Here is a 21,657-nt window from a genome sequence, read left to right as displayed (position 1 = left end):
CTCAAAATCTGACGATACATGGCCCCATTCATTGTTTCCTTTACACTGATCAGTCGTCCTGGTCCCTTTGCAGAAAAACAGCCCCAAAGCATGATGTTTCCACCCCCATGCTTTACAGTAGGTATGGTGTTCTTTGGATGCCACTCAGCATTCTTTCTTCTCCAAACACGACAAGTAGAGTTTTTACCAAAAAGTTCTATTTTGGTTTCATCTGACCATATGACATTCTCCCAGTCCTCTTCTGGATCATCCAAATGCTCTCTAGCAAACTTCAGACGGGCCTACACATGTACTGGCTTAAGGAGGATTTGAGTCCCTGGCGGCGTAGTGTGTTACTGATGGTAGCCTTTGTTACTTTGTTCCCAGCTCTCTGCAGGTTATTCACTAGGTCCCCCCGTGTGGTTCTGGGATTTTTGCTCACCGTTCTTGTGATCATTTTGACCCCACGGGGTGAGATCTTGCGTGGAGCCCCAGATCGAGGGAGATTATCAGTGGTCTTGTATGTCTTCCACTTTCTAATAATTGCTCCCACAGTTGATTTCTTCACACCAAGCTGCTTACCTATTGCAGATTCAGTCTTCCCAGCCTGGTGCAGGTCTACAATTTTGTTTCTGGTGTCCTTTGACAGCTCTTTGGTCTTGGCCATAGTGGAGTTTGGAGTGTGACTGTTTGAGGTTGTGGACAGGTGTCTTTTATATTGATAACGAGTTCAAACAGGTGCCATTAATACAGGTAACGAGTGGAGGACAGAGGAGCCTCTTACAGAAGAAGTTACAGGTCTGTGAGAGCCAGAAATCTTGCTTGTTTGTAGGTGACCAAATACTTATTTTCTACCATAATTTGCAAATAAATTCTTTAAAAATCAGACAATGTGATTTTCTGGATTTTTTTTCTCATTTTGTCTCTCATAGTTGAGGTATACCTATGATGAAAATTATAGGCCTCTCTCATCTTTTTAAGTGGGAGAACTTGCACAATTGGTGGCTGACTAAATACTTTTTTGTCCCACTGTAAATGCATCTGAATTTCCCCATGGGATTAATAAAGTTTATCTAATCCAACATCCTTTAGAGAGCAAGGTCTTTCAGACAGTTGCTGGTTATGTATGGACTTTGTACCATAACCACCATGAGGCACCCTTCCTGGCTAGCTCAGTGTGTATAGAATCCAGCATTGATAGCCAATACTGGATCATCGACCCTTTTCTGTCTGCTGGAAATCTGTTCCAAACCCTGGCCAGTTGCCACTCTGTCTCTTCCTCTAAACTTGGTTCCCACCAAAATAAATTATGATTATTATTATTATTAAATATATCTTCCATTACACACTATATGGTAGTTAACTTACATTGTCAGTGTATATACTTCTCATTCCCTTGGTAACACTCTTTTGGTCCTCATCCTATCCTGTGCCATTTTGGTATCAATTTGGACCAGAGAACCCTGTTTCCAACTTTCTACATATTAACTGATTGTACCCGTAAGGCCTATCTAATTAGCTTAAACATGCACATGTTTAGTCTTTTGATCTGAAAAAACAAGTACTGTGTTTGTTCTTTATTTTGTACCTGATGTGGGAGGAAGCTTTTTTAGTGGATAAAATAATGAACATTACCCCATCTGAAAACTCTTTGCTGTTGTGTCTGGTAGTTTAGCAGTCAGGATTTTAAATTCATGTACAATGACACATAGTTATGAACCTTGTTCTATGACAGTAATTTTACTAAGTCATTTTACTAAGATTAATTACCTTGGGACAACTTGTGTAACACTCCAGGATACAGTGGCATATATCAATCCCAACTATTTCTGAAACAGCATGCATTTTTAACATTTTGTTCTGGCGCACTGGTAGAAAGACTGCAGTGCCGTGTACCATATACAGTTAGGTATATAACTAGACCTAGAAAATGACCTAGACATCTTTAACTAGGTCTAGACATTGATAAAGTTACTGTTTTTTTTTTTTTTAGCTTTTTATTGGAAAAATATTAGAGTTGAAGCTATATAATGAATGTGGGCTAAAAGTCCAGACTAACAGCTTACTTATTGGTATTTACATCGAAACTGGATGAATTGTTCAGGAATTACAGCACTTAATGACCAAAAAAATGCTAACTTTTACAAGTACTATAAATTTAAACCGGCTGAAATCTCAGATCTCATCTGCAAATCCAAGTCATCTACTTGTCAGCTGGACCCCCTGCCTACAGTTCTGGTTAACGCCTGCCTCCCCTCTCTAGTCCCTCTCATTTCTGCCATCATTCACTCTTCTCTTACTGCTGGTATTATTCCCTCATCTTTCAAAACTGCTGCTATAACCCCAATACTAAATAAACCTGGTGCTGATCCTACTAATTTCAAAAATTTTCACCCCATTTCTAACTTGCCCTTTATCTCCAAATTCTTGAAAAAATAGTAGCTATCCAACTTCACACCCCATGATGTTTCCCCATCATCTCAGGTCAAGAGTCTGGGTGTCATCCTCGACAGTACTCTATCTTTCCAAAGTAACATTAATAACATCACCCGGTCTGCTTACTTCCACCTACGTAATATTAATCGAATTTTCGCCCCTCCCTCACTCCTCATACCACTGCCATTCTTGTTCACAGTCTTGTCACTTCTCGGCTGGACTACTGCAATTCACTCCTCTTTGGTCTCCCTAATAAATCTCTTCATAAGCTTCAGTTAGTCCAGAATTCTGCAGCACGTATCATCACTCGAACCCCGTCTATTCACCATATTACTCCGGTCTTGCAGCAGCTTCATTGGCTCCCGATCAAGTTTCGTACTGATTTTAAGATTCTGTTATTAACATTTAAGGCCATCCATAACCTCGCCCCTCCATATCTGTCTGACCTTCTTCATGTTGCCATTCCATCCCGTAACCTTAGATGCTCTTCCTCCACCCATCTGACCGTCCCTCCCGCCCGTCTAACCACCATGGGGAGCAGAGCTTTCAGCCGTTCTGCTCCCAAGCTCTGGAATTCATTACCTGCGGCTCTCCGAAATATCAAATCATATTCATCCTTCAAATGTAAACTTAAAACACATCTGTTTAAAATGGCTTTTTCTTTTTCCTCCTGATTATAGTGGTTTTGTTTGGTTTTAATTTTTAGATTTTCTGATGTTTTAAGTTGTTTATAATTGTGTCTTTTATTTATTTATTTATTTATTTATTTATTGTTTGTTTGTTCGGTGTCCTTGAGTTCTCTGAAAGGCGCCTTGTATAAATAAAATGTATTACAGTAATCCCTCACTTATCGCGGGAGATAGGTTCCAAGGCCGACCGCGATAACTGAATTTCCGCGAAGTAGGGACACTATATTTATTTAATTATTTAACGTGTATTTGGACGTTTTTAAACCCTCCCTGTATTGTTTACAACCCACCATTTACTCTATTAAAAACAGGAACAACTGCTAAGCAATATGAAATCGGTAGATAAGTTTACACTTACTGTATAGCGAAGTACACGTAGCAGCTTTTAGGCGGTCATGACGTCGTCGACCTGGTTGCAAAGATTCCTAAAGCAGATTCCATCCAGACTACTGCCTTATCACGTTCACTTGCAACTCGTTTTGCACCCTGGTTAAAGGACACTGCGGCTGTAGATCTTATATGCTTTTCCTCCTTTTTAAATAAAGAGAATCGATGTCCTGCAGCGGTGTAGCTGTTCCCTTCCTTCAACATATCCAAAACTTTTACCTTTTCTGCAATCATTTGCATCTTCTGTTGGTGCTTGGACACGGCCCCTGAAGCATTAGCATGTTAATGATGAATGAGTGAGATGAGACTTCCTGGTTAATGCAACACTCGTCGCTGAGCCAATCAGCAGCACACAGGAACTTAACTGCGTGCTCTGATTGGGTAGCTTCTCAGCAATCCGCCAATAGCATCTCTTGTATGAAATCAACTGGGCAAACCAAGTGAGGAAGCAAGTAAACAGACCCATTGTCCGCAGAAACCCGCGAAGCAGCGAAAAATCCGCGTTATGTATTTAGATATGCTTACATATAAAATCCGCGAAGTCGTGAATCCGCGAAAAGTGAACCGCGAAGTAGCGAGGGATTACTGTATTATTATTATTGTTATAGATGGAAATGTATGTTTTTATTGTATAATATTAACAATAAGAGTAGCACACTACTCCGAACGGTAAATTTGAGAGGTAGCTGGTATTGAACCGATGACCTCTTGATTAGGAGTCAGCAGTTCTTACTGCCTCACCACGCAAGCTGTCATATTCAATAGCCTACCTAACCTGTTTTCTTTTTCTTCGGTTATATTCTTGAATAAAAGCGCACTTGTTTTGTTATACTTGTACCTTTTGTGAAAGTGTTTATTTGATATTTGGATTTCAGGCTTCACACATTATACACTTCATGTCTACATTTTGTCAATTATTATTAAAACATGAAAAACGTTTCTGTTTTAACGATGTGTTTAAATAGATTATTGTAGACACGGAACACTCATGAAATATATGTATTCCAAATGACAATATATTATTTACCCTCTACAACTCCAGGCAATTCACTCCAAGATAAACACTGAGAACCATCTTTGTGAACTGAGCTGCGGCACTGGGATAGCAGGCAGCTTCTGCTGATTGACACATTTACAATACAAAAGACGCTGACAGAAAGGTGCGAAGGAATTTTAGGTGGGCCAGAATTACGAGTTTTTTCTTAGACTTCAGGAATTCCAGTGTTAAAAAAGCTTACAATGTCACCATCTTATAGTATGAACAATCTGATACAAACAAAACAGGCTCATTATTACCATTTACTTTATCATTGTTCTGGGGACATTAGGTATTGCAATTTCTTACTCACGCCAAAGTGATCATGAGGGTAAAGACCTATTTTAATCTACTTTAAATACTTGTGTAAAGAAGTAGGTGCAAGCCATATGGAACAACTTTGTGAAAATCATCACCACAGCATGACTTCCCACCATCCAGACTCACTAGTGAGCTTGAACCCCTTGAGCAACAAGTTACATTGCCATGGCTTCAGTAAAACATTTAATACTGAGTGAATGAGATCCTTTTAGTGATGTGTCCTGTGGAAGCTTTCAAGACTTTTGAAAATCTTTCAGCCACCATCACTGGACAAACCGACACACCAGATGCTAACGTTGAGGACCACATTTTATTCAAAACTGCAATAAGCAGGCAAGAAGTAATTTAAAATGTTTTTCAGATATATGACCAGCAGAGAAAAAAAAACTGATCTGTGTTGGTGCAGCAGCTAGTACTTTCAGTCCTAAGTTTTAAAAGCCGGCTCTTAACAAGAACTGGAACTAACATAAAATTTAGCACAAGATAAAATAATTTCAGTTTTAAGTGATCTCCAAAAAAGAAAGCAACAACACACGTTTATAATTATAATAGTATTACCCTAGATGTTATTCTGATGGGCACTGCTGCTTTTTCTTTCATAAATTTCACAAGTATCGATTTTTAATATAAAATCCTCAAGAAAAAAAATTAGGGACGTCAGACTCCAGTTAGGTTCAATTTACAAGTATATACTGCATATGAAAAATTTTCTTAACACAGAACACTCTTTAACCTCTGTAATATGTGAAGTGTTGTGGGTAATTTCATAGGCGTTTAATGCATAACAGTATAAATTATATCTAATTAGATCTGAAAATTAGAAATCTAATTAGAAATTAAACCAGAGTGTAATGGACCGAAAGATCTTACTTTAAAACATCTAATGTAATGAAAACAACTAAACAAGAAACAACTTAGCATTCACCAAAAATATTTCAATTTAATTAAATTATTAAGAAATTCATGCATGAAAATATTTTTTATATGTGTTTACACAAAAAGTACCTGCAATTTGCACTGAGCCGTCTTCTCCGAGAAGAATATTACCAGCTTTCACATCTCTGTAAAATAAACAAAGTGATTATATGATCACACTTTACATGGCAACAGACATGTCAATAAAAATAGTGATGTGGCAAATGAAATGAAAACTCTTTTACAACATATACCACATTGAAGTTAAGGAATAACTGGTTTGGCGGATGACTGGGGCTCTTGCCCAGCTGGGATGCCTGGAGGATGAGACGACCGAGAGAGAGGCAATATCTTTCCCAGGACACGAGAAGGCACTTGGACGATTCCGGAGGCATTGACCGCAGCACTTCTGCCACAACAGGAAGTGCTGCCACAAGAGAATCCGGGCGCACCTAGAGTGCTTCCGGGTGTCCATGCAGCACTTCCACCACACCAGGAACTGCTGCAGGAAGGAACAATATAAAAAGGGCCACATTACTCCATTCTGGGAGCCGAAATTGGGAGGTGGAGGACACAGCTTATGAAGGGAGGAGTAGAGGCGGCAGGAGAAAAAGAGAAAGAAAATAGAGACACAGAAAGGGCTGAGTTATTGTGGTGATTGGAACACTGTGTAAGGTGCTGTGTGCTGAATTGGAAAACAAGAAATAAAAAACGTGAGTTTTGTAAGTGTGCCTCTTGTGTCTGTCAGTGTCGGGTTGAGTGGCTGCTACGCCCTCTAGAGTTGTCACACTGGATTAACATACTTTAATGTACTGACATACCTGGATACTTCAAAAACATCATCAGAAAGGGTAATATGCTGAATTTAGCACATGAGGATTATAACTGAAAAATGCACAATATTTATATTCCCTTTTCATGCTTAACAGAACATGAATAATAAACAGCAGGAAAAGTAACCACCATTCAAAATGGTTGACCACAGATTGGAAGTAGAACAAAGTGGCAAATTTCTACCAGATAAAACTGGCGCCCTGTTGGACAAAATGTTCCAATTTTATCATATCTGTCCATATAAATATGTTCCGGAATATTTGGGGATTATTGGCAACTTAGGTGAAAGCAATAAGCAGGCCATTTACTCAATATATTTTTATTTATGGAATCAATAATAATGGATCTTGCCCAGGTAACAGAAACCAATGCACATTCCTGGATGCAAGTGTGTCATAATTTTTACACTTTACACTTGAATAAAATTTGGCAGGACTGCCCTTACTATGAAGGTTTACTACCCTTCCTAGTTTGAGTAATTCTTTTTGATAATATTAGAGTTCTAAACACATTTATGCCATTAACAGCCTAAGTTAGGGCCATGTCACATTAATGACATTTCCAGTGATGTGTTGTGGTAGTCTTCATTTACGTAACCTTAAAGAGTCAAAGGTGTTACTTGACATGCAAAGAGACTCAGTCCAACTAGTTTACAAATTACTTCAACATAATCAAACATTTGATTTTGTCGTTGGTCACAAGAGCAGGCAACCAACAAATGCTCATCTGGAAGTACAATGCATATAATGCAGTGAGACAAGGAATAAGGAATTCAGATGTTCTGGACTTTACAAACAGAAGACAGGCTTGTTTGTCTGATGTCTTGCGTTTTAGATTTAAGTACTACAACAGACAGAAAAAAGGGTTGAGATTACACTTGCATCTGTTGTACCTGTTAACCATTAGTATGGCACAGGCTCTGTCAGGCAGCACACTACTGGCTCTCACAAAAAAGGGTTAGCACAACTGTGCTGAAAGGTAGGCACACAGTCGTTAAATTAGACATACCCAGAGAGTTTCATTCATTTAAACTGACATGGCCCGGCGACACAATCGGCGACTGCAGCTGGCAAATATGACATATGCCATGACAAGAAGTCACATAATATGACATTGTCTTTAGTCAGATTTATAATGGCTGGACTGGCATTAATCAGACCTGATTTTTAACCAATGGATTCCAACTGAGATTGTACATTCGATAACCTTAAACACCAAAACAATGAAAATCATCAAAAGATGACATCATTCTTTATCTAAGGCTTTCCTCTGTTATAATCCATGAAAGACGCTGACCAAAGTTAATATGAAAAATATTAAATAATGGAGAATATCTCATGGATCAGATAATGTGCTTTTTCAGTGTGATATAGCCTACAATGTGACTTTATTGCTTTGTCCTAAAATTTACAGGGCCAGGAGTTTATTCAGGTTAATAGAATTTTGCATAATTCCTCTCCAACAAAGCTATTTACATCAATTTTACATTATAAACAAACTTCCAAGATTATATAAATTTCAGCACATATACACTAATTTTTAACTGAAGGTTCTCAAAGATTTGAAGGGGGAAAATTGTGGCTACTTTATGTTTATTTGAATGTTTACCACATATTTGAGCATTAATATTTTTTTAAATTAATTCAGCAAGAACTAAAATTATAAATTAAAAAAAAAAAAAAACACGATTTTTTTCCTTCACCAGTATGCTTACCATTTTCAAGAGTGCTAGATGGTCTGAGCTTTATGCAAAGACCACTTTGGGAGCTACTGTATGAAGTTGTCTGCATTAATCACATTTCATGACTAATTGTAAGATAATATTCTAAAACATGCTTAATTCAATTCAGGGTTTCAAACTATGAGGTTCTTATTCCTCCACCACTAAGTTTACCATCTTCAAGAGTGCTAGAATGTCTCAAATGTATGCAATGATACTCAATTGTGTGCTATGAAGTTGCCTGCATTAATCAAATTTCATGACTAAAAGTAACACAACTTAATCACACCTGCTAAATGTAACCCAGGGTTTCAGAGGGAAAGAGTTTATCCTGGAAGTAACTGGTACAAGGCAGAAGTCACTGGGTGAGCATCCTGTCTTGCTCAGTGTAAATGTATACACATTGATACAAGATGAATTTAGGGCTAACAATTAACCAAAGACAAACAATGCTGTGATGTGGGAAGAAAGCCATAGGATTCAGAGAAAAAAATCACACAGATATAAGAAACAGTGTGCAGTTTCCTTGCTGACAGCAACCGCATGTGTGATTAGAACCTAGGATGTTGAATTGTGAGGAAGCTGTGAGAACAGTTGCACCACTACTTTATACCTTAATTTGTACTTGGTGTAAGTTTAAGCCAGTGACACTACACTGAAGGTGTATTGAAAAAATGGTCAATGAAGTAAAAAAAATTATGTTTTTTTGTCAATTAATGTGGTACAGAAGTTAATATTTAAAAGGAACACAAATATTTTTGAAACAATCGAAGTGTAAGAGCAAATGGGCAAAGCAAAAAAAAAAAAAAAAGTAATGACACACCACAAGTGAAATATCAAAGAATTATAATTACAAAAAAGAAACTTATGTAATAAGAATTCCAAATATATGGTGATGTGCCGGGCTTACACAGGTACAGTAGTTGCTTATTGAGAAAATGGGACCAGGCAAGCATGCTATAATCATTGTTGCCAAGCAACAGTAGATGCAGACACATGGAAAAGGACATAAAGAGGTATGAGTTGTGACAATACTGCTGTTCATAAAAGTCAGAAGGATAAACATGGATCAGCTGCACCAGAACTGACCGACAAAATATAAATGAAAGCATGTGGCAAGCAGCATTCTTTCTGCTAGCTGACACAAAGAGGCACAAGTGTAATTAATACAAGGTTCAGCATAATCAGAAAGAAAGTCTAAATTCGTTTGGAAGGTGAATGAAGATTATATTATATTTTGGAATATCAAAGAAGTTATAGTTTTAATTTCAGTCAGTCTTAGCTAAAAGCACAAAATAAAACTGAAGGATTTCAGGTAGAGAGATTGAGAGCTGTTGCTCATACCTGACAACTAATAGAGGTACTTTACTCAAAGATTTCTTATATTTAAGTTAAATGTGAAGCTAATGTACAATCCCCTAACTGACAGAGAAAGAACGTTCACCACAATTAAAAAAAAACACTAATGCAAGAAGCAATATTTATTTTACCAGCTGGAAAAACAACTCTAAATAAAATTGGTTTGGACTGCATTCATTAATATTCATTAACATACTGCATAAGACTCAATGTCTGTCTGTCTGTCTTCTATAAAGTCTCTTTTTATCCATCAGAATCAAACTTTACAAAATAACTTTCTATAACCCAAGCCCAGGGTACCTGGGAAGTCTAATTACTATACGACACAGTCACACAGATGGATAAAGCAACGGGCCGGATCTTCATGCATCCATTTTTTTTATGATTGAAATATAGAAACTGTAGAGCAGGGGTCTCCAACACGTCGCTCGCAAGCTACTGGTAGCTCGCAACCCCTTTCCAAGTAGCTCGCCAAAGGGTTAATGAATCCTACATAAATTTGAAAACTTGATTAATCAAATTAGGGGTGGGCAATCTTATCACGATCCTTTTAACACAAAATCACGATCCACAATCTGAATTGCAACCTATCTTTTCAATGTGGCATACACTTAAGAGACTATCCGAACTCAAATTCTTCAAAACCTAAGTAACACTTTATTGTAAATATCAAACAAAGTTGAATTCAATTGTTCTCTCGTTCGCTAGCTAAGTGGAGTTAAGGAACATGCCCCGAAGCTGGCGAGTGAGTGAGGAAGGCCCCTCCCCTTGGCCCGCTGCATGTTTCTTGGATTCACGCTAATAAATCTGTACCGCAAGCGAACTCTGATTCTAAGCACAATAAGAGAAGTCGCAAAATCAACAGGAATGTTCAAGCAAATTATAGAAAAAAACCCGATCTAAATCAGTTAATTAGTTCTCTCGTGAAAAACGGACAGACATACAGACAGATATTGGATTTTATATATATTAGTAAACCTTCAAAATAATGTGCAGTTAAAGTCTCAACAGCATTCTCAGCATTTATGGAGCTTAGTAGAGCCAAATAACTATAAGAATCTTCACCAAGCAGCTCTGAAAATGTCTGCTTTGTTTGAGTCTACATACCTCTGTGAGTCTGCCATTTCTGACATGAGTGTCATGAAATCAAAGTTCAGAACAAGACTGACAGATGAACATTTACATGACTCCATAAGAGTGAACCTAAGTGGCTACACTCCACCATACACCTCTCTTGTTGACAGTGATGCAGTGCCAGTCATCTGACTAACTAAAAAACACATCACACATGCAACTGGACATGTGAATACTCTTGTGAAGTGAAACAGTGACATGTAACAAAATGACAAATGAATAAGTAATATCTGTGTATTTGTAATTGCACTCTTTTGTTTTGACAGCATTCATGTTTTAAATCAATAGTGTGAGATACACTAGAAAATGCATACAGACATACAAAATGCACTTGCAGGTGAACTAAATATTTTTTGTGATGATTTAATGCAAAATGTGAGCTGTGGACACCAACATTTTGTAAATGTTCAGGCAAAACAAGCTTATTCAGTTTGTTTGGGTTGAAATAAGCTATGAAAATCAATGTTAGAAAACATTAGTAGCTCTCTGCCATTTTCATTTTGTAAAAATAGCTCTCAGGGGAAAAAAGGTTGGAGACCCCTGCAGTGTAGAGGCTATATGATGTTCATTTGTTAATGCTTTTTACATAATCAGTCAAAAGAAATTACTCAACATACATTTGTGATTTTAATAAAACGGCAGTTTTAAGAAGACATTTTTCTAGGAGAGCAATATTTCGCTAGAAAGTGACAGATGTCTCTTTGGCATGTAAATAGCACACATAACACACACAAATCTGTCAGGCATATGCTGAAATTAGAAGGTATGCATGCTTTATTAAGGAGTAAACAACCAACCCTGAAGATGATTTGTTTTGTTTATGATTCAGTTTTATACATATATGATGTGTACTTCAATCTTGGTGGCTATACTATATTAATCTGGATTTTTTTTTTTTGCCAGAAGTAGCTGAAAGACACCATGCACAAATTAATTTTCAAAACTGGATCCTTGATAATGTTACTGTTAATCCTGACTCACATAAATTGTGTAATATGGAACAATACTGCTTGTGAAAAATTTCATGCCAAATATTACATAAGCAACAATATTACCAGGTTAAGACAGAAAAGAAGGTGTGTTCATTCCATGCATTCCCCTGGTACATACTGAAATGTATTTTAATTTCAAACAACTGCATTATCCTGTGCAAATTGTACTTGATATTACTATAAACAACCCTCAAAGGCAGCTACTTGAAGCAGAGAGTATTAGATTACAAAAATTGTGCTTATTCCACAATGGCACACCAAGAATATTACTACTTTTCACACCTGACAGAAGAAAAAACATGTTGTTTAACAAAAGTCATTATAATAATAGCCAGGTTACAATGATAAACGCACTAGTAATGTCTAAATATGAAACAATGGATACATTTCATGAATTTGAACTAATATGAATTAAAAGAAAAAAAATTCTAGGTTAAGGTTTAAATATCAAGGATTTTGTATGCCAGGCAGTGTGCAATACTTCAAATTTGTTGACTTAAAGTTGCTTACTTCGATAGTGAACTTAAAAGGGCCAGATTTTCACACATTGCAGGCTCTTACTGTGGCTTGCAAAGTACAATTGCACTCTCATTATTAAACATAGGATTCTAATCAAGGAGGGGTAGTGGATAATTTAAGCAGAAGTCCCTAATTTGAAAAATGTAACAGCAGTAGTGGAAACTAAAAAATCTGCACCACCCAGCAATATCCATGGCCAAATTACTAAATATACTGCAGAATAGAAGTTAAAACATAAAGGCAATAGCAGTAATGCAAATATTTGTGTGAACAAAGCACCTTGGTACTGTATATCTGTTAACTTGCCCAATCGTCATAAAGCCCATAACTTTTTAAACAAAGATTTCCTCTAATTCAGTGCTTTGTCAGGGCCAAACTAAGTAATGTTCATCCACTGATTAAAGAACTAAAAAGACAAATAAATACCTATTCCTCCTCGTCTCTAAATGATAATGATCCTCACTTTGAGACCCACCATCTTCCTGATGAGACAAATTATGGTTTTTGAAGGAGAAGGAAGAAAACAAATCTTTCTGAAGTGCCTCCAAAACAGAACCTACTGACCTCACTACCTCAACATCTATGGACTCCTCCTCCATTTAATGTCAAACAAGTAACCTTCACTGAATTTCCCTACTTGCTTGCATGACACCCTTTGCCTTTTAACTTAACTGGCTGACCCAAATTTATGATAAATCATGGACCGTTGGTCTAATGATTAAATCTAAGTGTAGAAGTGCCATCTTTGTGATGCAGTTCAATACCTAAGACATCACTTGTGATGCTCTCACTCAAGCGTGTCATTCTTGACATGTCCATTCCCAGTTGTTTGTCACATGTCTGTGCTGTCTATTGGAATAAAAAATACAATGCATTTTATTACTACATGCATTACAAAATAACTTCCAAAACAAGGTATCATAAACTTTAATGCTGAATAAGCCCAAAAGAGTGGAATTACTGGAGGGGCAGAAATTGGGTTTCTAGCAAGCAGACAGGCAGAATTTTACATGTCCCTGGGGGAAATCTGGCTTTTGACAAAAACTCTTTAAATAAATAAGCAATAAAATGTAGATAAATAAGTGAATAAATAAATATACACACATACTTTGGTCTGAACACACACCAGAATGATTATAAAGCAAGAAAATTAAAAAGAGAAAAGTTCTGGCTTGGCTGTTACAGTCACAGTGAGGTATTATGCAGACGTACTGCTGTTGGTATAAAGGATTCCCAGTAGTGCTTTCTGACACACTTCTGCTGAATAATTTGTTGGCTAAAATTACTCAGTGTTACTGTATCACCGAGAAGATTTGCAGCGTTGTTCATAATTGCATTTGGTTTTGTTTTATTTACTCTATTGCTACTACCTCCAGTAGGTCCAGAGTGCATCCTATTACTGACCTTGCCCTTTTTAATTAGTCTGTTGATTCAGTGGGCCTCTCTTAAAGTGATGTTAGCATCCCAGCACACCACAGCATAAAAACAATTGTACAGGCCATCACAGAAGATATGAAGGATGTCACTTCCCATATTAAAGGAACACTATCTCCTAAGGAAATAAGAGCCTGCCATGGAAACCTGTCATTGATGTGGACCCCCAAGTAGTTGTAGGAGAGGACCACCTGTACATCCACTCCTTGAACAGTGACCGTATATAGAGGTTCTATAGTGTGGCAAAAGTCAATAACCAGTTCCTTAGTTTTGGTGATGTTAAGCAGGAGACAATTCTCTTTGCACCAAGAAACAAACTTCTCCACCTGACTCTTATACTCTGTCTCATCCCCTTTATTAATACACCTCATATGTGCAGAATCACCTGAGAATTTCTGCAAGTGACATAACCTAGGTGTTATATTTATAGTCTGAGGTGTACAGAGTCAAGAGAAAAAGCAACTGGACTGTTCCTTGTGGTGCTGTAGTGCTGCTCACATCCATATTAGAGACCCTGTTCTTCGGTTTCACAAACTGTTAGTCCATTATCCAGGACACCACAGGCTCATCCACCTGTATATCTCTGAGCTTACCAATTAACAGGGATGGCTGGATAGTATTGAAAGCACTGGAGAAATCAAAAAACATTATCCTCTCAGTCCTGACAACTTTGTCCAGGTGAGAATAATCCTTGTGGAAAAAACAGATAATTGCATCCTACACTCCAGTCTTTGTCCAGTACGCAAAATGCAGTGGTTCCACGTGGTCTACTACAAGATGACTCATATAATGTTTTGTCTAAGGGGGCAAATACTGTAGATTACACTTAAAGGTATCATTTGAATACAGCAGGTTTAGTTTGTTATTTCCTCAAGTGGAACTGATAACAAACTGATAGAAATTTTTCCAAAGTTACATGGTTGCAGGGACGGAGATAGTCATCATTAAAGTGCTGGTGACAGAATGAATCATTTTCATTGCTAGGTTAACATTTGCGGAAGGAGGAACATAAACATTAATAAGGTAGATGTAATTTATCTCCCTGGGCAAATAACATGGACAAATTCCAACAGCCAGAATTTCAATGTCTGAATTACAAACTGTAGTTTTAACTGTAATATGCTTATTTAACTAAATTATAGAGAAAAACTTTAAGAGGCTGTTAAATATTAATATAAAACAAATAAAGTAACTCAATAACATTTAAGAGACAGTTGTAGCCAAACCTTTTATTTTACTTGGAGAACAAAAGAGAAATAAGCCATTGGTGATTTATAAGCCTGATTAAAACTGAGAGTTGAGATTAGTGAGTAGCAAAGGCAAAAATTTGCCTCAAAAATTACTACAGAAAAGCAAACAAAGGCAGCCCACAAAAACAAATAAAAGCATTTACTGTTGAAAGTTATTAGTATATACAAGGCTAGAAAAAGCAAGCACCATCACAAGCAGCAAACACACACCATATTGCAGTGGGTCAAAGATGGTGTGTAGCACTTTAGAAACCTGATTTCTTTGCTGATTTCCTCTGTGTGACACCTCCTGTTAAGCAGCTGTCACAGCACAATGTAGTGGATTTACAGCATATTAGTTGGTCAGTCTACAATTATCACTGGACTTAAATGTGGCTTTGAATATTTACTGTGGTTAGATAGAGAAAAATTAATTGCCTGCAGACAAAGAAAGAATGTTCAGACTTGATAATGGCAGTGATTGGGCTTGGATCCTTTTGGCAACATTTAATTTAAAATAAACAAATCTATTGATTCATGGGGGAAAAACAAAATCTATCAATTATATGTTTATAAGGAAAAAACATGTCAAAATAAAGACAACAGGGTCAGAAACACTGGGAAAAACACGCAGTACAAAGGGAAATGGAAGTTCTGGTTTAATGAAGGAGCACTGAATAGTGGAAGGAGTCCTCTTAAAGGAATATTCCATCCAAAAATGATAACTATTATGTGTACTACCCTTGTCTTGTTTTTAGTAACGGATGGTTTTAGTATTGTCTAATCTGATGTTTCATGGAGAATAAAGATAGCAAACTTTCAAAGAGGACCAGCGCTAAACAAACAGCAAACAACATCAAAATATCCACTGTGAAAGATGGCCGGCACTTTACCCCGGCCAACACATCCAGGCCGATAGATGGAGTCCTCCCTGCAACATGGAGGTACCCCGGATTCCCGCAGGGCATCATGGAAAATGGAGTTCGGCTTCACAGCCCTGCTTGCACCGTGGCCTTGGCCATCTGATGCTACCAAGACCCTAAGTTAAATTTAGTGGGTTACAAGAATTAATTGGTGTGTGGGTTTTCCAGGTGCTCTTGGCATTCCTCTTCAGATCTAAAATGACTAATGTCTACTGTATATTTTGTCAATATCTTTGTCTATCCAGATGTTCATGTTCTAACCTGTGATAATGAGTTCAGAATTTCAAGGGACCAGTGACTATGTTGTCAGCACAGTGCATTACATGCAAATCAATCAAAGCAGGGTGCTAGTTCATTGTAGAACATGCTCCTATACCCACCACACCATTTCAGAAATGCCAATTAATCAATTATATACATGTCTGGGAGAAGGGAGTAAAACAAGAATACCTAGAAAAGAATCCATGTAAAGTAAGTGAGAACATGAAAATTCTACCCTCAAAGTATCCACACTGGGAATTAAACTAATAGTTCACAAAAGAAATTAATATCTTCTCTAGTCATTTCTTAAATTACTTGGTAGGCTATGTCACTTCCGTATCACCTGTATGATGAAGTGCTTTGTGTGTTATGTCAATACAAATCCACCAATTTCTAAACTTTTAACTGTATACATACATTAATGAAGCAAACTAAATGTGGATATCTTTCATTATGGAAAACCTATTTAGTTTTTTCTTATAAAGCACATTTATAAAGTCACTGTGCTATACCTTATTCTACATGTAGTACAATTCTAGAAAACTTCAAAATTACACAAAATACACATTGTGTATGTATACATGTAGAAATATAAACAGAGAGGCTGTCCTCAAACAAAGACCAAAAGCATAAGTCAGAGTGCACAGACCACGGAAATACAAATAAAATAAAATAAAAAAATGCATATTGCTGCATTGGGCATTCCTTTACAAGCAATAAACTCTCGAGTATCACATGTGACAGCTAATTCATTTTCTCACAGATACAAATTCTCACACTCTTCTTACCTCCCTTAAAATATCACACTCCTTCTCTTCTCTATTGGCCTCCCTTCCTTCCACGAGTCGAAGCCCTGCCTCAAATTCTATTTCTGTTTGGTGAGAGAACGGTCATCTAATAAATTAAGCATGAGACCACTTATGTGTCAACCACAAAAAATTGCTTCTGATGTTACAAATGCAGTGTAGAAACCCTGGGTCTGTCAATGTTTAAAGAGACAGGTATCTACCAGGATGGTGTTCTTTCAAATACCAAGAGCATTAGGAAGGAACCCAAGCTGCCCTCTGTAGGGAACTGCTCAAAATACTGTCCTTCCTCCTTCACTTTCTAGTGTATTTACTTACCCTGGGATAATAATCTTCATGGCTCTAAAAACCCTTAACTGCTCCATAACCTCTGAAACCATGACAAGATCAAAAAAATAAATCAGTTTGGATTGTGTATTGATTACTCTGCAGTTTTTCATAGTGCCCCCTATGCCCTCATCCTCTTAGCCTTAAAATATTTAATCTCTTAAAACATTCAATAAATACAAAATCCAGAAGTAGATATTGTAACAAATTCACCAAAGACATCTTGATTAATGGTTAAAAAGGTTCAACTGAATAAGTTCTATTTTAAATAATTAGTGGAATATGTGATGACTACAAATAGCTAAGCTTGTGTAAAGGTTACCTTTAAAGTTTATGATTTCTTGTTAAAAATGTTTATTTTTCAGATCAGAAAATGATTTAATTACAAATTCACAGAGAAGAAGCTAACTGAAGAAACAAATTGTTCCACAAACATTACAGAGAATAGTGAATAATTCATATCAATTTATGAATAAAATTATGTAAATTGTGCTTTTCTAATTTTTTTTTTAAGTAATTAAAGTAGTAATCTTTACTATCAGTCTATGATAATGATCTTAATATCCTTTCCATATACTGTATCCATCCTTACCATTCTCCTGGTCAGTTCCATAAATAAGCACATGAGGGCACTGTTGTACATCTGAAAACATCAGCAAACAACTATTACCCATCTACTGGTCCATTTTCTGAACCCACTTTTTTATTACATGATCATTGTTTAACAACATCAACAAATAAATCAGTAAAATGAACAACACAGCTGAGTTTAATCAGAAACATACACTACTGTAAAGGCTTTTGACATGAAAAGTGGGAAATGTTACAGGAATCAACAGTTTGCTTAAGGCACTCACATATATGTCAATATCAATACAGCTCTAAGTGATGCTAATTTTATAAGCAGTGCAATTGCTTTATGAATTATTTACTAAATATCCATCCATCTTATAAGCCTTTTTTCATTATAGGTTCAGTGTGATCCATAAAAAACATCCAAACTATCCAGTGCAAAGCAAGAGGCAGTCTACCCCGTATAGTGAAATTCAGATGCTCTGACACCCACTATATGATTTACGCATACCATTCCAATTTAGAGTCACCAAAGAATATAAAGAGTACTCCCTTCAAGATGTGAACGGAAAACAGTATCCAGAGAAAACCTGAACCACTGTGGAGAGAATAAGCAAGCTCAACATAGTTAGTAACTGGGAGGGCTATAAAACATTGGCTTTACCACAACAATGTATTTCCAAGTAAATCACAAACATTGATCACCAAACCTCTTTGTCACCCTGTATTTCCTTCTTATGGTTTAAAAGCTAATGTTTTAATGAACAGACCCAATTACAACACACATATTGTACCCTCAGCAATTAGGCTAATTAATGAAACTGATAACTGAAATATACTGTAGGCTCATCACTGACATAGCAGATTCAAATAAGAAACTATATAGAGGGGTGTAAAGATTTTTAGTATATGTTTTTGTATATTTATGTACAATATGTATGTTTAAAAATATGCAATAAGTATGCATGTTGGTGTTCAGATATATGTGGTTCCTTATACTGTATTTCTCCTTCCCATCTTTATCTTTCACTGCAGCAAAATTTAATCTGATATACAAATATAAATCAGGATGACGACTCTAGTCCTGCCTGAAAAGGAACCTCTATAAATCTTTTGAGTCTCTGAACAATAATGGTTTTTTAATTACATTATAATATCTAACTTACCAGAACACATAATCATTTACCCACGTATCAGGAATACTGTAGAATTTATTTAGCTTCAACCTGCACCATTCTCATTCAACTGTCTTTTTTATTGTTTTTAATACTTGCTTTCTGTACACTTCTAATGTATCAAAATAATCAAAAAAAGTTTACCTTGCTCCATAGCCACCCCCCCCCCCCAAATAAAAAATTTCAGAACTAATTTTTAGTTACTTATTTTTGTCCCTGGTGTTTCCTAAGGAGCTTTTCTAGCTTTTTCTCTGACCTAGATGCCATGATCTTCAGCTGGGTTTTGCTCACATGCTTCTCATACTTGACTTTATTAAACAAAAACTGGCTGTCAAATATAGTGATACTATGGCAAGCAGCACTACAATGTTGTTTGACACATTTATTAGAGAAGTATGTTAATTCTTTCTGTCACATCTATATTAACCATAAATGTTCTCAAAGGTCTTAAGTTTCAAAGTATATTCCAAGACATGCTTCATTGTAGGATGTTCCAGAGCATCATGTTGTAAGCATCTGAAAAGCTTTCTGATTATAGCTTAGTATTCAAAGGCTTTTTATTAAAGTACCTCTATTTACTGAAGAGAACAATATTTTGCCATTTTCTGTAATACAGAATAAAACATATAAATACTAACAGTAACAACAGCTTTAAAATACAGTACTGGTATATCCATTAAATAGTTACCATCTATCATTTAAGTAAACTAGTACTGGCATTCATAAATATCAAATTAAAATTCATGTCTTGCATTGTATTATGCGGAAGACATGGGGATCCTCATAGTGTGATAACAAATAGGGTTTATAATCACTGGAGGACTCCAGTACTGTACATGGTTGATAAAGAATGATATGTTATGAACTATCTTACTGATTTTAGCATGTGCACATTCTAAATTTATTCTGGCATTTTCTGTCCAGTAACTCAAAACTACTACTTAAAATCCTTAATAAATATAAAAATGTAAACATTATTATATACAGTAGGTACTGTTGAATTAGTGAAGTTCAAGATAACTCCAGATATTTTCATTTAAACCAACTCTTTAAAGCGGTTTTTGTAACATGCTTTTAAAATCTGTTTTGTCAATGAACCAATTGCTTAGGTTTGTAATATTTGCAATTGTAAGATTTATATTTGAATCTGGTTATATATTTGAAGCTGATTAAAAAATATTACTAAAGAGTAATATTTAACAAATGAGTCAAATATTAGAAACTCATGGTGTTTGACATTTTCCAAATCTGTACCTCCTTTTTTTTTTTCTTTTTACATTTGTCCAAATTTTAAATCTGTGTGTTTTGCTGTGGTTTATTGTGTGGCTGATCAGACTTTATTATTATGCCTGTATAGAAATCCAGAATTAAACTTACTTGCTCTTGTTACATGTACTCAATAAATTTATAACTGTGAGGCAGCATTACATTCTTTAATGTACCATTCAAACATACGATGTGTGCTTTCACTTAAATGTTATATTAATGAACAGTAGTTTACCTTCAAAAGCCAAATAAATAGCATACATTTAGTGAATGTAAATTCCGGGTTAGCAATGAACTTTGTGGTTTTGCTTGTCCTACTAACTATGTGTTTTGGTGAAAATGCACCTCTTTTAACACAGTACATCATATTAATAGAGAGATGCGCCTTGTCTTTCTAAGTATTGAAAAACGAAATAAATTTTATTTTGTTATTAACACATGGAGCTACTCATGTTAGCACCGCTGTACATAAGCCAAGTGGCCATTTTGTTTACTTGTTGCTTGAAAAATATGTGAACCTCTAGGCTAACTACTTCTCCAGAAATTCCAATCAATATGTTCAGATCGGAGCTGTGACTTTTAGGTGTCTTGCTGTTTAAAAAAATGCACATAAAATTTGGTTGCTGACAGAGACTGTTCTTTTCAAGAAAGATTTGCTCATGTTAACCATGCACTAAAATGCAAAGAAATATCAGAGGAACTGTAAAGAATTGTAGAGATTTATAAGGCCTCAAAAGGCTAAAAAAGCAATTACAAAGTGCCATAGTTTTCATCAATCCGCAATAAGACTCGTTATCTAGAAATGGAAGAAATCAATACTTTTGCAACTTGACCTAGGAGTGGGTGTCCTACCAAGATCACAGTGAAAGCATAGTTAGCCATGCTGAACGAGGTGACAAAATTGCCTTTGGGTAATAGCAAATGACTTACAGAAATTTCTCAAATGTGCTAACATCTCTGATCACGTCTACACCATAAGAAAAATACTTAGCAAAAAATAGTGTTCATAGAAAGTTACCACTGTTCTCCAAAATAAATATTTCTGCATGTCTCAAGTTTGCCAAAGATCAATTAGATGTTTCACAACACATCTAGGACAATTCTCAATAGACAGAAGAAGCAAAGGTTGCACTCTTTGGCAAAAATACACACCACCATACAAACCAATGCTGAAGCCATGTGATTTCACTTGAAAATAGAAAACTCTGTCCATGACGCAATGAACTGACAATAACCACCAAGTGTGTCTAGCCATAGATGAAGATGGGGAAGTAAAATGACTAGGAAAATGACAGCATCATCAGTGAACTTGGCTCCTAATTCACTAATGTGGTTGAGCATA

At 36.2% G+C, this 21,657-nt stretch overlaps 1 protein-coding gene across 1 annotated transcript in view; it reads right to left on the bottom strand.

Annotated features, from left to right (window-relative positions):
- oxsr1b (oxidative stress responsive kinase 1b) overlaps positions 1-21,657 on the bottom strand; it is a 279,446-nt gene that overhangs the window by 90,183 nt on the left and 167,606 nt on the right. Inside the window, exon 5 of the mRNA XM_028804090.2 lies at positions 5,854-5,909. Coding sequence (XP_028659923.1) covers positions 5,854-5,909 — 56 coding nt within the window. The remainder of the gene's footprint in view (positions 1-5,853; positions 5,910-21,657) is intronic.

Source organism: Erpetoichthys calabaricus, chromosome 6 (assembly GCF_900747795.2).
Source record: "Erpetoichthys calabaricus chromosome 6, fErpCal1.3, whole genome shotgun sequence".
NCBI classification, from domain to species: Eukaryota; Metazoa; Chordata; class Cladistia; order Polypteriformes; family Polypteridae; genus Erpetoichthys; species Erpetoichthys calabaricus.
The sequence above is the reverse complement of the archived record's forward strand: the minus strand, read 5'-3'. Positions and strand labels throughout refer to the sequence as shown.